At 33.7% G+C, this 17397-nt stretch overlaps 1 protein-coding gene across 5 annotated transcripts in view; it reads left to right on the top strand.

Moving 5' to 3' along the window:
* sbno2a (strawberry notch homolog 2a) overlaps window positions 1–16668 on the top strand; it is a 32804-nt gene extending 16136 nt beyond the window's left edge. For all 5 annotated transcript variants that reach the window (XM_042713301.1, XM_042713292.1, XM_042713310.1 and 2 more), the window contains exons 11-32: window positions 809–952; window positions 1175–1292; window positions 2356–2461; window positions 2548–2701; window positions 2778–2954; window positions 4283–4380; window positions 4561–4643; window positions 4725–4907; window positions 4985–5106; window positions 6178–6309; window positions 6396–6531; window positions 6603–6715; window positions 7601–7672; window positions 8280–8388; window positions 9842–9913; window positions 10147–10290; window positions 10406–10500; window positions 12474–12566; window positions 12692–12823; window positions 13169–13245; window positions 15055–15245; window positions 16175–16668. In XM_042713301.1, coding sequence (XP_042569235.1) covers window positions 809–952; window positions 1175–1292; window positions 2356–2461; window positions 2548–2701; window positions 2778–2954; window positions 4283–4380; window positions 4561–4643; window positions 4725–4907; window positions 4985–5106; window positions 6178–6309; window positions 6396–6531; window positions 6603–6715; window positions 7601–7672; window positions 8280–8388; window positions 9842–9913; window positions 10147–10290; window positions 10406–10500; window positions 12474–12566; window positions 12692–12823; window positions 13169–13245; window positions 15055–15245; window positions 16175–16641 — 3018 coding nt within the window. In that variant the 3' untranslated portion in view covers window positions 16642–16668. The remainder of the gene's footprint in view (window positions 1–808; window positions 953–1174; window positions 1293–2355; window positions 2462–2547; window positions 2702–2777; window positions 2955–4282; window positions 4381–4560; window positions 4644–4724; window positions 4908–4984; window positions 5107–6177; window positions 6310–6395; window positions 6532–6602; window positions 6716–7600; window positions 7673–8279; window positions 8389–9841; window positions 9914–10146; window positions 10291–10405; window positions 10501–12473; window positions 12567–12691; window positions 12824–13168; window positions 13246–15054; window positions 15246–16174) is intronic.
* The last annotated feature ends 729 nt before the right edge of the window (window positions 16669–17397 follow it).

The raw sequence follows: 17397 nt of genomic DNA, 5'->3' as shown, positions 1-17397 counted from the left end.
ATTTTATTTTATTTTATTTATCTGCCTACATTTTCTGTGACCATTAATGTTATTTTAGAATTATTTTAAAAGTATTTATAATTTTTATTTTTTTGATTTTCAGTTTCCATTTTAATTTAGTTTTAGTAATCTTATGTACTTTTATTATTTTGTTTTATATATATATATCTATACTATATATATAGATATATATATATCTATATATATATATATATATATATTTATTTATTTATTTTATATTTAAATATTTCTAGTTAGCTTTCGTTTATTTTTATTTCAGTTTTAGTTGTAGTCAAGGCAACATTTCAAATTTTTTAATCTACTTATTTTTTATTTCAGCTTTATTTCAGTCAACGGCACTTATTTTTAATCGTTTTAGTTTTGGTTTCAGTGAATATATGGTTAAATTGTCAAAATATTAACTTGATATCTCAAATGAACTTCAAGTGCATTTTATGCCAAAAGGCTTCGGCTGATAACAATATTTGTGATGCTGTTATACAGTAGCCATAAAGGTAAAACAAGGTTTGAAAAATACTCCAGTAAATGTTAAAGTACCTCTTGAGAGCATCACAATCACACAGCTCACTTTTATTCTGTTGTGTGCCATGTTTTAATTTATTCCTCAGAATTTTGTGGAATAAAACAGCAAGTCAGCAGGAACATTTATATTTAATGCTAGTAATATTCAGGAATCTACTTGTATGTGTTTTGCTTTCGTGCACTTTGCAAGACTTTGGTTCAGTCATGTTATTTATTTCTTGTTGGGTCATTAAATGTCCATGTCTGCTTTTCCTCTGTCACACAGATTAAATACGGAGATATGGCTACCTCAGAGGGCGTTTTATTCGCCACATACTCAGCGCTGATTGGAGAGAGCCAGGCCGGCGGGCAGCACCGCACCAGACTCAAACAGATCCTGGACTGGTGCAAACCCAACTTTGATGGAGTCGTATCCTTCACTTCCAGCTTGTGCATGCATTTGAAATCTTAGTTTTTGCTTCTGTACCTTTAAGACTTATGTATAACACGATATGCAAACGATCTGTGCTGTGATTGGCTAACCTCTGTGTAGCATCATAGTCCACACAGTAGCTGAATACCTAATTAACTCTTAATATGCATGAACAGAAGTATTGTTGCAGTGCTGTTGACCCTTGACCTTTAACCTCAGATTGTGTTTGACGAGTGCCATAAGGCTAAAAACGCGACCTCCACAAAGATGGGTAAAGCTGTCCTGGACTTGCAGAATAAATTGCCCCGGGCGAGAGTGGTGTACGCTAGTGCCACAGGTGGGTGGAGTTTTTTTTTGTTTTTTTTTTTTTAAAAGAAGTCTCTTCTGGTCACCAAGACTGCATTTATTTGATCCATACAGCAAAAACAGTAATATAGTGAAATATTATTGCTACAATTTAAAATAACAGCATCATTACTGCAGTCTTCAGTGTCACATGATCTTCAGAAATCATTCTAATATGCTGATTTGCTGCTCAAGAAACATTTCTGATTATTATCAATGTTGAACACAGTTGTGCATCACAATATTGTTGTGGAAACTGATATGTTTTATTCTTCAGGATGCTTTGATGAATAGAAAGTTTAAAAGAACAGCATTTATTTGAAATAGAAATCTTTTGTAACATTATAAATGCCTTTGCTGTCACTTTTCAGCAATTTAATGCATCCTTGCTGAATAAAAGTGTTACATTTATTTAATTTCTTTTCCCCAAAAAAACCTTTTGATCGGTAGTGTATAATGTTACAAAAGCTTTCTATATTCAGCTTTGTCATCCCAGGAATAAATAACTATAAATAATTTACTTTAAATATTTTCAAATATATATATATATATATATATATAGATATATATATATATATATATATATATATATATATAAAACAATATTATTATTTTTACTGTTTTTGATCAAATAAATGCAGTCTTGGTGTGCATAATTTTATATTTTCAGTTTTTATTTTCATTATAATGTTTTATTAATTTTGTTGTTTTTGGTCATTTTTGTTAGTTCTAGTATCACATGTTTATAATTTTTTATTCATTTGTATTTTAAATATTTTATAATAATTTATTTAACTAAATGAAATTGAAAAGTGTTGCCTTGACGACTAGCTGAAATAAAAAAAATATATATTTAATTTTATTTCAGTTTTTTTTTTTTTTTTTTAAGTTACAAAGGTTTTTATTTAATTTATTTATTTATGGTTGGATCTTTTTGATTTGGTAGATTAGTTATTTTCCGAAGCAGCCGTAGCCAGATCCCAGTTCATTATGGTCTTGATGTTTGTGGATTCATGAGATCTGAGTTTTCTGTCTTCAACGTTTTCGTTCTCCAGGTGCTTCTGAGCCAAAGAATATGATATACATGAGCCGACTGGGGATCTGGGGGCAAGGAACGCCGTTCAAGACGTTTGATGACTTCCTGCATGCTATTGAGAAGAGGTCAGAGGTCATGCTGATATCACAGAGATCAGGGCTTTCAATTCTCCTTTGATCTGAACCAACATTTCCTCATGTCCATGTTCCAGGGGTGTTGGCGCCATGGAGATTGTTGCCATGGATATGAAAGTGAGTGGCATGTATATCGCACGGCAGCTGAGCTTCTCCGGCGTGTCCTTCCGCATAGAAGAGATCACGCTGGACGAACAGTTCAAACTGGTCTACAACAAAGCCGCTAGACTGGTGAGAGAAACACAGACAGCCGTTAGTCCCAAATAATGTTTGAGCTGGAAGTTAAAGTGTTTTTCTCTCTGTGTAGTGGGCCGAGGCTCTCGTGCTGTTCACCGGAGCTGCGGAGACGTTGGGTCTGGCCTCCCGTAAGTCTCTGTTCAGTCATTTCCGTCACACAAAACATATTTTTAATAAGTACCTCTGCATCGCCGCTAAAGTCCGTCGTCTGGTTGAAATCGCTTATACTGAGCTGCAGCAGGGCAAGGTGAGTCAGTGATTGGGATTTGTGCTTGCGCTCGTTAAAAAACCATGGAAAGGTTTTACTGGGTTTTAAATATCCTTACGCAGTAATGGGGTTGCACGGTTAATCCAAATTAAGCTGAAATCACGATATGACAAAGACTGCACTTTAAATCAATATTAATTGTGATTTATTAAAATTAGAAGCACTTATAAACCGACTGTTGTCAACTAAAGAGAAGCATTAAGGGCTTCCCTGTCAAAATAAAAGCTTGATGATATTTTGTTTATTTTTTGTTTTATAAAAGATACTACATATTATAATAGTAATATATAAAATATTACAATAATATGATTTTTTTTTTTACATTTAGTAATAATAATAATTTTGTGATTATATAATGAAAAAATATAAAATAACAATAATAATGAATTGTAATATTATTTAAAAATATTGTTATTTTTACTGTTTTTTTTTTTTTTTTTTTATCAAATAAATGCAGCCTTGGTGTGCATATTTTTATATTTTCATATTTTTATTATAATGTTTTATAAAAAAAAAATTTTTTTGTTTAGTGCTAGTATTTTTATTGATATTTAGCTTTAGATATTTTGCTCCATCAATTTTAATAAAATGACAACAACATGATACAATAGTAATATATAAAATATTACAATAATATTATTTCTTATTTCAAATTTTTTAACATTTAGTAATAATAATAATAATTTTGTGATTATATAATGAAAAAGTATAAAATAATAATAATAAGGTATTGATAAGACTATAAAGTAATAATAATAATTATTATTATTATCAAAAAATAATTACAATAAATAATTAATATTATTATCAATATATAATTATTATCATTATTATTACAATTAATAATATTATAAATACTTAACAACAAATAATTATTACCAAAAAAATTTTATAGTCTTTTCAATATATAATTATATATCACAAAAATTTTGGCCAAACAAGCACAGCAAACCTGCCACTTTTTTTTAAATGGCAAATGCAATATTTATCGGGAAAAAAAAGTATTAAAAAAATTATCACCTAAATATATTTTAGATATTTTTTCTAGTATTAACCTTAAATCTCTTATGTAGCTTCTTGTTAATTATATGACTTTTGATATTTATTCTGTTTTCGCCATGAAGATGGCCTTGCTGCTGACATGCTGTAAAAATAATCAATCAATCAATCACTCAATCAGTCAGGGGGGAAAAATTCCCCACACAAATCATGCAGCAAGTTAAATTCATTGTAGAATCCCTGTATTAAGTGTTTCACTATTTGTGCTGAATGTGGCTCCGCCCACTCTCCCGTGTCATTCCAAACAGTGCATCGTGATTGGCCTGCAGTCCACTGGAGAGGCTCGTACTCGAGAGGTCCTGGACGAGAACGACGGACACCTGGACAGATTTGTCTCCGCTGCTGAGTGAGTGTCTCAAAGTCCACAGCTTCTGTCTTCTTCAAAGAGGAAAGACTGAAATCTCCAGCAAATCAGCGATAGACCAATCACAATCAACTATTGCATAATAATCGATATAGATAGCTCTGTGGCTTTAAAGTTCATGTTAGTGAACTGGGTTGAGATTTGTGGGTTTTTGTCCCGTAGGGGGGTTTTCCAGTCATTAGTTCAGAAACACTTCCCAACACAGAAACCTAAAAGAGAGAAAAGCGCCGCAAGCAAGAGGAAACGTGAGTCGCATCATCTTTTCCTTTGAGGGTCATGCATTATTGTGTTCGTGGTCTTGATGAAAACGTTGCTTTGTTTTCTGGGAAAGCCCAGAAGCCGGCCTTCAAAATTTCCAAAGCACTGTGTGGAAGTGGGCGGGGTTATTAAAATCAGCGACGACTCAGACTCGGACTCGGATGAGATTGACAGCTACTCTAACTCCTCCCCTGAATCGCTACAGGACAATGACGATGTGATTTTCTTGAACCACATCAACGGGCCTACTGGTAGGTTGTCTTAAATGCAATATAGTCACTACGTGTGCTGAAAGAATCCTCTGAAGTCATCCTCTGTGTGTTTTCAGCTAAACTAGAAGAACTCAAGCTGAGGTTGCTGGGAAAAATAGCAGAGCTGGGGAAAGAGCTGCCGCTCAACACTCTTGATGAGCTGATTGACAGGTTTGGAGGACCAGAGAAGGTTTCTGAGGTGAGGAGTCACTGCGATGCATCGTGTGTGTTTGAAACAGTTACATGAACACTAAAAATAGACGGCAACATTGTAATGTTCATATAACTGATTAACGTTTAGTCTTAGCCACTTAACAACACATCTAAGCATTCACAGACCGTCTGATGGAAATTACACACACAAAAAAAGATGAGTTTTATAAAAACCCTGATTCAAATATAACAAAAAAATTTTTTTCAGTCTGCCAGGAAACAAAATAAAAATTATTTACAATAATTTTCATTAGTTGAAATAAAGCTAAAAAGTAAGCAATTACAGAAACTAAAAATATATGTAATATATAATACATAAAAATTAATTATTAATAAAATAGGTAAATAATTAAATTAATATTAACACGAAAGCTTAAAAAAAATTAAATGAAAGTTAGAAATTTTGACATAAATGAAATTTAAGTACTACAATTAATAAAAATAAAAATTAATTAAATATTAATTTAAGCTAAATAAGAATATTAATAAGCTAGAAGCCCTGGTAACTATTTGGAATAAAATACGTTTATGTTGAAGTATTAAAATTACTAAAAGTACAATGGCAATAAATGTAAATTAAAGCTAAATAGAAATATATATATTTTTAAAAACTTAAATGAAATTAGAAAAAATTAGGCAACTGGCTTATATAGATTATTATTATTATTGCTAAAATTGTAACTGTAATAAATATATATTAAAGCTAAATAGAAACTTTTTTTTACTTAAATGAAAATGAGAAATGTTGAAAATAGAAGGTTGAAGTACTAAAATTACTAAAATTGCAACTGAAATTACAGATAAATAGAAATATATAAAAAAGAAAATTACTAAAACTTAATGAAATGAAAACTGAAAATATAAAAATAAAATCTCATTTAAAATATTAATTAATACTATAATAGTATATAATTTACAGAAAAATAACACGGCTTTTAGGATTTCTTTGAGACACTTGATGCTTGTTCACATCCGTGTGTGTTAGACTCACAATGTGATGTGGTTTTACACGAGTTAAAAGATAAATATATCTCTGTGTGTGTGTGTGTGTGTGTAGATGACGGGCCGTAAGGGACGTGTAGTGCGGCGTCCTGACAGCAGCGTTCGATACGAGACCAGAGCGGAGCAGGGCCTGTCCATCGACCACGTCAACATCAGAGAGAAAGAGCGCTTCATGACCGGAGAGAAGGTGACGACCTCTGACCTACACACACTGAGCACCCACCCAGCGCCATTCTGAACGCTTGCACTAAAGCTCTTTCTCTTCCCTCTCAGCTGATAGCCATCATCTCTGAAGCGGCCAGTTCGGGCATCTCTCTACAGGCGGATAAACGCGTGCAGAACCGCAGGAGACGAGTTCACATGACCTTAGAGCTGCCGTGGAGCGCCGACCGCGCCATCCAGCAGTTCGGTGCGTGTCTGTGTGTGTGTGTGTTTGAGAGGCGTCGTGGAGGTTGCTAATATTGTGGCTGTGTATCGTAGGTCGCACGCATCGCTCGAATCAGGTTACAGCTCCAGAGTATATCTTCCTCATCTCAGAACTTGCTGGAGAGAGACGCTTCGCCTCTATCGTCGCCAAGAGATTGGAGAGCCTGGTAAAGTCTCAGATGTTAAATACACACTACATACATTAATGCTCAAAGCTTTCACTCTCAAGTCATCTTTGTGTTTATACTAAAAGCACAATAAAATCTCTTGATGATTCAGGGCTTGATGAACAGCTGGGGCATGATGCAAATTAATACATTTTTTTTTCCCCTTAATAAAAGGGTATGAGAAGACAATTATTTGAATACATAAAGTACACTAGAAATATCTCTGCTTTACTATTTAATAATTATGGGATTATTTATTTATATTTTATGCAATTATTTACATTTTAATTAATTGCCAGATACTGTTTATTAAAACTAATACAAGAACCAAAAATAAAAATGAAAAAACTACCTCCATAATCAAAAAAAATACAATCTAAACAAGCCCAAACTACTACAGGACTCTTATTTTGAAATGTCTTTACTACTTCCAGCTGCATAAAACATGCACTCTTACAACCACAACACATTACAGTCTGAAAATCAAAAAGTAAACATTCATAGTCATGATTCATCAACAGGAGGTCATAAGAAATCGTTTGTCATAAATGCGTGGTGTTCATTGATTGTGAGCCTGTAAACGAATATTTGAAGAAAAAAAAAAGACTTAATACTTGTGATTCACACATGCACTTCTCTCATCATTATATCTTCTATTTTTTTATTTAAAAGATTTTGGACCAATAAGATTTCACTCAAGGCGAAACTGTTTAAAATGTGGTTCAAAGCCAGTGAGAATGTGATTTGTTAGGTCTTAAACGTGAAAATAAATGTACTTAAACTTCTGTATTCGTTATACAGCATTGATTAGACGCCCTTCTACGATCCTGTGAGGAAGGATTCATGTTTGAGAGCTTGTTTATAGCAGTGTGTTGTGTTTTAAAGGGGGCGCTGACACACGGGGACCGACGAGCCACTGAATCCAGAGACCTGAGCCAGTACAACTTTGAGAACAAAGTAGGAGAATCTTCCTCTTTATCAACTATAATAGACTATTCTCTGATCTTCTGCATGGCTTTATTAGGGTGTTATTTTAGTATTTTTTACACGTTATTAAAGTGATTATTAGTATTTATATTTAGCTTTTATTTTATATTTTCATTTTAGTTTTAGTAATTTTTTGTCCTTTTTGTTATTTTTTTTTTTTAATTTCTATATATTTTTAATTCATTTTATTATTATTTTAGAACTTAACCAAGTCTTTTAATTTTTATTTATTTAAGTTTTTAATTTTTTTTTTTTTTTTTTTTTTTTACATCTAAATAAAAAAAATAAATTTAGCTTGATTTCAATTACTTAAAAAAAAGTTTAATAGTTTTAGGCTTAGCTTTAGTTAACAGTCGGACTGGACATAACCTCATTTGACTTAAGACAATTAGTTTGGTTGATGTTTTCTAAACAACTGTTTCACAGTTGGATGAAATCTTTTCATGCTGATTCCCAAATTTTGCATATGTACCACACACAGGCCCAAAAATACAGTGTGAAAAGAGACAGCAGTGAGGGTAAAATCAAAGTTTCAACCGAGGGATTTAACCAGGTTTTTGTCTTCTGTCTGTCTTAGTACGGCACCAAAGCGCTGGATAAGATCACTAAAGCCATCCTCAGGCAAATCGACAACAAAGTGCCTCCACCGAAGGGCTACCCAGGAGGAGACATCATGTTCTTCAGAGGTAATGTTATCTGTTCTGACGTGCTTCAGTGATGCAGCTTATGCCAGTTTGATCAAAAGTGAAAAGTAAGATGCAAAAGATTTCCATTTCAAATAAACGCTGTTCTTTCTGAACATTTTTAATTCATCTGTGAATCCTAAAAAATTAAATGTATCACGGTTTCCACAAAAATATTGTGCAGCACAACTGTGTTCAACATTGATGATAATCAGAAGTGTTTCCTGAGCAGCAAATCAGTATATTATTATGATTTCTGAAGATCATGTGACACTGAAGACTGGAGTAATGATGCTGAAAATACAGCTTTGATTCAGTGTTAATTTCGTTAACGAAGAAGACAACGAAAAATATCTCTCGCGCGCTCCACTTCCTCAGTTCTCATACACAGCGTGCGATCAGTTCTCAACGCTCAAATACACACACAGCAGTCCAAATGTTTATCGTGTAGAGTACCTCACGTAAATACAGTAGGTTATGGATTAAGTGAACGTGAACAGGTGTGTGTGTCAGTATTTCATGCATGCCTTCCGTCTTAAAAGGACAGCATTCCAAATTAAATACCTATCTGTCATTAATGTTAACCAACAAAAGATGATAAATAAATGTATACATGTTAAGTAAAACCTACAGTTTCTGAAAAATGAGTTTAATTTGTGTCTCTATTGTATTTGTCTTATTGTGCTTCTTTAAATATATATATATATATATAAAATATTTTTCTAAGTTGCTCCTTTTTCACTTAAAGGGAAAGTTCACCCAAAAATGAAAATTGTCATAATTTATTCAAGATTTTCCAAAATCAGTCCTTGATTCAAATTTCTCATAAGCTTAATTGATTTGGTCTAAAGAGAGAAGAATTAATGATTATTTTAATTTGAAAACTACATATAAAATAGCTACCAAAATAAATTTTGGTAACTACAGTTTGGCTAAAACTACTGACTAAAATGCAATGACGTTTCGTCGACTAAAACTATGAAAGACTAAAATGACTAAGATGTGACTAAGACTATTAAGCATTTTCGTCTCAAGACTAAGTCTAAATCAAAAATGCCTGCCAAAATTAACACTGCGTTGATCACAGAAATAAATTATATATTAACAGATATTCACATATAAAAGTTATTTTAAATTGTAATATTATTTCTCAATATTACTGTATGTTTGATCAAATAAATGCAGCCTTGGTGAGCAGAATAGAGTTAATTTTAAAATTTAAAAAAATGTTAACAACACTTTTTAAAATGTAATATGTTAATATAATATTTAGTTTAAAATTTAGTTCCTGCAGTTAATCCACGTAGTCTGATTTAAGACGCACTAATCCTAATGTTGCTTACTATTGTGTTCAAGCACACGCAGAAGAGCATGATGGGGTCATTTTTTATGTGCATTGATTTTAATATTCATGTGTGTGTGTGTGTGTGTGTGTGTGTGTGTGTGTGTGTGTCAGATATGAAGCAAGGCATGATTGATGTGGGAATCTTCTGTAAGGAGCCGCGTCTAAGTCAGAATACAGAGAGAGGTAAATATTAATACAACAGCAGCTTTATAAGTGATAAAAATATACCTGTGCTGATATTTGCCCGTTATCATATTATTGGTGTGTCAGATTCTAAATGTATTGATAACAATGTCTGTGTATAATGTACATTTGATCTGGTTATGTGTTAGTGGAGTGCTTTCCTGTTAGTTACATATTTGTATTTAAGAAATGCATGCAAACCGATTGGCTTTCTTTTATCCCATATATCCCAGATTGCTCCATCACTAAGTTTCTGAACCGTATTTTGGGTATGGAGGTCCATCATCAAAACTCTCTGTTCCAGTACTTCACCGATAACTTCGACTACTTGATCAACAAGGATAAAAAAGAGGGAAAATATGACATGGGGATATTGGGTGAGCGATCTGAATGTAAAGCGGATTAGTGCCGTTATATTTGCGTGGGTCTGGTATGTTTTCACAGCAGCAGATGTGTGTCTGAGATTAATGTTGTCATGTTCTGTGTGTTCAGATCTCGCTCCTGGTAATGACGAGATTCACGAGGAAACACAAGAGAAGTTTCTAACTCCGGGAAACCCTCAGGAGGGCCAGGTCATCCTCTATAAGGTGCATGTCAGGAAAATTAGGATATTAGTACTTTTATTAAGCAAGGATGCATTAAATTGATCAAAAGTGAGAGTAAAGGCATTTATAATGTTGCAAAAGATTTCTATTTCAAATAAACTAGAAACTAGAAAACTTTCTGTTCATCTGTGGATCCTGAAAAATAAAATGCATGACAGTTTCCACACAAATATTCTTCAGCACAGCTGTTTTCAACGTTGATGATAATCAGAAATGATTATTAAACGTAGAAAACCGTTGTTTCAAATGATATTATTTCACAGTATTACTGTTTTTATGACATTATTTTACCAAATAAATGTAGCCTTGGTGAGCAGAAGAGACTTTGAAACACATTTTAAAAAATCTTAGCGGGAAACTGCTGTATTTCTGCCGTTCCGGAAGCGCCTCCTACTGGCAGAGAATGAATGTGCGTTTTCAATCAGCCCGTCTGCTGTTTTTGTTCAGACCAATGTAAAAACCATCCCATGTATTATGCAGCAAACACACAGAGTTGTGCATGTCAACAAGAAGATAATGCATTATAAAAATCCAAACAATTAAGACTGTAAAATATATTTAAATGTTATTTAATATAATATAATTGACAATAATTGCTTTAATTAATATTATAATTGATACTTTTGACTCTTAAAAATGGTTTAAAGGCTGAAATGTGAAGTTTATCATTTTATAAACTTTTTGTTTTTGTGAAAACCTGTATTTGGACTGTAAATTATGCTTTTTACAGTCATTTTACAGTTTAATGTGTTATCATAGACATTGTTCTACCCCACTCATATGGTATTCATTTTATTTGTGCAGGTCCTGCAGATAAATAATTTATTTTATTTTACATGTATTTCAGTTTTACATACATACTGTATATAAATATTTATTAATCTAAATAAATAAAAAATAAATAGTTATATACAGTACAGGTCAAAAGTTTGGAAACATTACTAATTTTAATGTTTTTGAAAGAAGTCTCTTCTGCTCATCAAGCCTGCATTTATTTGATCAAAAATACAGAAAAAAAATGTAATATTGTGAAACTATTATTACAACTTAAAATAATAGTTTTCTATTTGAATATACTTTAAAAAAAATAATTTATTCCTGTGATGCAAAGCTGAATTTTCAGCATCATTACTCCAGCCTTCAGTGTCACATGTAACATCCAGTCTATCACATGATCATTTAGAAATCATTCTAATATTCTGATTTATTATGAGTGTTGGAAACAGTTCTGCTGTCTAATATATTTGATGAATAAAAGGTTAAAAAGAACTGCATTTATTCAAAATAAAAAAACAAATTCTAATAATATATTTTCTTTACTATCACTTTTTATCAATTTAACACATCCTTGCTGAATAAAAGTATTGATTTTATTTAAAATATTTTTCTGAAAAAATATTAAGCAGCAGAACTGTTTCCAACTTTGATAATGAATCATCATATTAGAATGATTTCTAAAGGATCATGTGATAATGATCCTAAAAATTCAGCTTTGCATCACAGAAATAAATGATAATTTAAAGTATAATAAATTTAAAAACAATTATTTTAAATTGTAATAATATATCACAATATTAAAAATTTTTTCTGTATTTTTGATCAAATAAATGCAGGCTTGATGAGCAGAAGAGACTTCTTTCAAAAACATTAAAAATAGTAATGTTTCCAAACTTTTGACCTGCACTGTATATATATATATATATATAATATTTTTATATAATATACAATTTTTCTAACACTAACACAAATAAATAAAAGAATAAAAAATAAATAATTATATATATATATATATATATATATATATATATATATATATATATATATATATATATATATATATATATATATATATATATATATATATATAATATTATTATTATTATTATTTTATTTATTTATTTATTTATTTTCTGAGTGTTAGAAATGTCCTGACTTTGTGTTGTGGCTGTTTCCAGATCAGTGTGGATCGTGGGATGCCCTGGGAAGAGGCCTGCAGTAAAGCAGAGAAACTCACTGGGGACTATGAAGGTTTTTACCTCTCAAACAAGGTACACGACACACTGACGCCTGACAATAAATCACACATGCTGTGTTTCTAGAGCCGAAATCATCCAAATGCCTCATTAGCATCTTTGAGTGTGTTATTACCATATAAGTGTGTTTGTGTGTTCAGCTGCGCGGGAATCAGCCGTGTGTCCTGCTCGCCGAACAGGGTCGGGGTCGGAATTTTATCCTGTATAAGCCCAACATCGGCAAACAGGCTCATCCTGAGAACCTAGACAACCTGCTCCTGAGATACTACAAGGTACAACACACAAAACCCATCAAACCCTACAGCTCACACGCCTTACGCAGAGCTCTTGTCTCACAGTGACACTCAGTGGTACAGAGCGGGTCTGTCAGGAGCACACGTGTGTGTTTGAATTGAATAAAGAAACACTTCAAATATCATTCATTCTCCTCTGAGAGAGTGTGTACGGATGCCAGACTGCATCGAACGCATAGCAAGCGCTAAAATACGATAATGTAAACATGAAATGTTGTAATGAATTTAAAAGAGTGATGAGGGCTTTTTTGCTACCAGTCCAGGTTCACACTAAATGCTTTGATGAAAACACGTTCATACAAGTGTTTTTCTTCCTGCTCTGAAGTGACACCTGATGAAGCAAAGGATTTCTGGGAGAGTCAGTTTGTCTTTTCTTTCACCAACTGCACGCATGCCAACTGGTGAGTGTGTGTGTGTGTGTGTGTGTGCATTCTTACTTTTATACGTTTGTATGTGTTTGTGTGTGTGTGTGTATCTATTAAATTACTATTAACTTTTTGTGTGCGTGTGTGTGCTTGTGCGTCTGTGTGCGCGTGCATGTGTGTGCGTGTGTGTTTTTGTGTGTGTGTGTGTGTGTGTGTGCGCATGTGAGCGATCAGTGGAGACTCTGACCCTGCTGACACTGATACTTTTTGTTTTTGACAATGTATTTCAATGTTACATTATTTCTTTTCTAGGTTTTTGTTGTAATTTGCACTAATAGCTAATTAACTACTATAATACAACTCTGTAAACTAATTGAATGTGTGTGTGTGTGTGTGTGTGTGTGTGTGTGTGTGTGTAAACATCCAAAGCTATTCTTCCAGCTAGCAAATGAACCAGCCCTGTTTGCTTTCCAAACAGCTTCTTTTTATGGATGTTTTTATGATATTGATGTGTAGTGTGTATTTTAGTATTATTTTATACCATTATAACATTATTATTTTTTTTTTTTTTTTTTCACAAATTTTCAAATTTAAGTTAACCGAAAACATTTTCCGTAGTTTTAGATTTAGTTAATAGTTAGTTGACCGACAAAGTTTTAGTCATTTTATGTGCTTTTGTCCTTCATTTTTTAATATTTACATTAATTAATTAAATACCTGTCTGTCATTAATGTTAACCAACAAAAGATGATAAATAAATGTATACATGTTAAGTAAAACCTACAGTTTCTGAAAAATGAGTTTAATTTGTATCTCTATTGTATTTGTCTTATTGTGCTTCTTTAAATATATATATATATATATATATATATATATATATATATATATATAAAATATTTTTATAAGTTGCTCCTTTTTCACTTAAACGGAAAGTTCACCCAAAAATGAAAATTGTCATAATTTATTCAAGATTTTCCAAATTCAGTCCTTGATTCAAATTTCTCATAAGCTTAATTGATTTGGTCTAAAGAGAGAAGAATTAATGATTTTTTTTTTTAATTTGAAAACTACATATAAAATAGCTACCAAAATAAATTTTGGTAACTACAGTTTGGCTAAAACTACTGACTATTTCTTTTTTTTTTTTTTTCGCAAATTTTCAAATTTAAGTTAACCGAAAACATTTTCCGTAGTTTTAGATTTAGTTAATAGTTAGTTGACCGTTTTTTTAATAAACAAAGTTTTAGTCATTTTATGTGCTTTTGTCCTTAATTTTTTAATATTTACATTTAGCTTTAATTTATATCTGAGTTTTGGTATTCGTAAAAAATAAATTGAATAATTTAATAAATAGCTTAAACTTATTAGTTAGAACTTGAATGTAAAGTTTTTTTTCCCCATGCCTTTCTATATAGTATTTTTATATTTTATTTTGTTGTATTTAAGCTTTATTTCACTTACCGATTTTATTTTAGTTAACAATTGATATTTAGTAGTGCTGTCAAATTATTAATAAAGTTTTTGCATAAGTTTGCATAATGTATGTGTGCACTGTGTATATTTATTATGTATATATAAATACACACACATACAGTATATATTTAGAAAATATTTACATGTCTATATTTATATTCATATAATTTATATTATAATTAAATATATGAAATATATGCATGCATGTGTGTATTTATATATATATATATATATATATATATATATATATAAAAAAATATAGTCAGAAGGAATTCTTCAGTGCACTGATTCACATTGAAATGACTGGATTTCGACTAGTAGCATTAAATGTGACCGCAGCTTAACAGTGTTGTGTGTCTGTGTTTGTGGTAGGAAGGGTAAGTGTAAGATGATCGAGCAGGGCCAGGAGTGTTTTCTGGGGATGCGTCTCAGACAGTATCACATGCTGTGTGGAGCACTGCTGAGGGTCTGGAAACGAGTGTCTGACATCGTCTCGGACATCACCAACTCCAGCATCCTGCAGATCGTACGGCTCAAAACCAAACAGAACAGCAAGCAAGTTGGTGAGTTGATGTTTTGTTATGTAACTTCTCAACCCTGTTTCCTAGCAAACTAATCATTGCAGTGAATAGGGCTGCACGATAAATCTGCTTCTCTCGATTTATTAAGCATACTCACCTGCAGTATTTTGGTTATTTATCCTGAAAGCGTGTCATTTTAATTTGGCGTTTGCATTGCTAACAAGCCTCGACAAGCATTCATATTTCGCAGTTGCAAGATGTCAAGATTTTAAATCACCCAATCAGAGCTTTTTTCTGAAATCAATACATTTTCGGCCCCATTGGTGTATTTAATGTTCCCAACCTGATGAGCCGAAAACACTGGCAAACATTTACGTTGGAGTACAATCTCTATTGAGATATTTTGCTCAAATAAAAGTGAAATATAGCTGTTTTCTTTCACACGGTCGTTTGCGTTCGTTTCCTTTTAATAAAACACTGTTATCATGCTTTGGTGTTGACACTAATATGTGACCCTGGACCACAAAACCAAATTTCTAAATTGAGATTTATACATCTTTGGAGGACAATATTTGTCTGAGATGCAACTATTTGAAAATCTGGAATCTGAGGGAGCAAAAAAATCTAAATATTGAGAAAATCATCTTTAAAGTTGTTCAAATGAATTCTTAGCAATGCATATTACTAATCAAAAATTAAGTTTTGATATATTTATGGTAGGGAATTTTCTACACATCTTCATGGAACATGATCTTTACTTAATGCCTTTGCAGTACACTGCACTCCAAACTGTTACTCCACCATGCCTTTGACAATGTATTGTTGGCTATTGCTACAAATATACCCTTGCATCTCAAGACTGGTTTTGTGCTCCCGTGTCACATATTATTATCGTTCTTGGTGTAAACAGGCCTTTATATGTCTGTTTATCTCTCCTAAGGATGAAAATAACATTTATGTGTTTGTCCCAGGTATAAAAATCCCAGAGAACTGCGTGTCCCGTGTGCGCACTGAGCTATTACGGATGGACGAGGAGGTGAAGAAAGCACGGCGGGAGAGAGAGAAGTTAGCAAATGAGAAGCATATGCAACAAGAGATGCTGGCCAAGATGATCATCGCAAACCCTCCTCCCTCCCTTCAGAACCACCTTCACTACCCACGATCCTTTCTGCCGCCTGCGGCGAAGCCAAAGAGTGAAGCCATCAGCGAGGTCTTGGATCTAACCATCAGCCCCTGCCCATCGCCGGACATCAAAACGCCTGTGCTAGACCTAAACGGCATGTCTCTACATGGACGCATGCTCGGCGGGAGAGGACGCCCGTTTGCGGTTGTTCCCGAGACGTACAACTTGGAAGATTTAATCTCCCAGGAGCAGCAGAGACACAGACAGGTGGCGCTGAACCCGAACTGCGCATGTCGTCGTCGCATGCCACTTTGAACGTCCCGCAGCAGCACGTTCACACACTAAAGCAGAATCATTCGTCGTTTGGGGTGCTAACACAGCAGCAGCAACAGAGCGGCTCATGCACACAGCCGCCCGAGCAGTACAGAGTGCTTCTGTCGCAGCGAGGGCAAGACACATCGCTCGAGCTGCGGCTTCTCACGCAAACCGGCGTGTCGCCGCAATCCTCGCGCGTTATGCTACACCAGAACAGTCAACGCATGATGCACACTTCGAACGCACACTTGCTCGGCATGCACGCGCAGCTGCCGAAACAACATACGAGCGAACACGCGCAGTCGCTATCCCTACCATCGCAAGCCATGCAAGCACATGCCACTCAGCCTGATACAGAAAGAACGAACAATGAGTTTGATTTCGACGACTTGGACTTCGGTTACCCTTCGCCCGATTCACAACATCAATACCCGTTCACCTCTCAAGCCTTGCCATCCTCGACTCCGCCCCCTCCTCTTTACCCCTCCCTCTTCGCGTCAGCGCCTACGAACTCCTCCCTCTCGGACTCTAGCTCCTCCTCCTCACACTTCACACCATCGTCCTCTTCCTCCGAACAGACGCATCTGTTACCAAACGGCCACAGCAGTATGGACGCCCTGGCCGCCGGATCACATGATCCACGCAACGCCCTCGGATCACCGCCAGTCCGTCATCCAGTTCAAATCAACAGACTAGGACGCCACCTAGAGGCTCAGACATGCACAGCCAGAAGTTCATTCTCGGCGAGACTTTGCG

The sequence above is a fragment of the Cyprinus carpio genome, chromosome A2 (genome assembly GCF_018340385.1).
Source record: "Cyprinus carpio isolate SPL01 chromosome A2, ASM1834038v1, whole genome shotgun sequence".
Lineage (NCBI taxonomy): Eukaryota > Metazoa > Chordata > Actinopteri > Cypriniformes > Cyprinidae > Cyprinus > Cyprinus carpio.
This window is presented reverse-complemented; position numbering and strand designations above follow the sequence as displayed.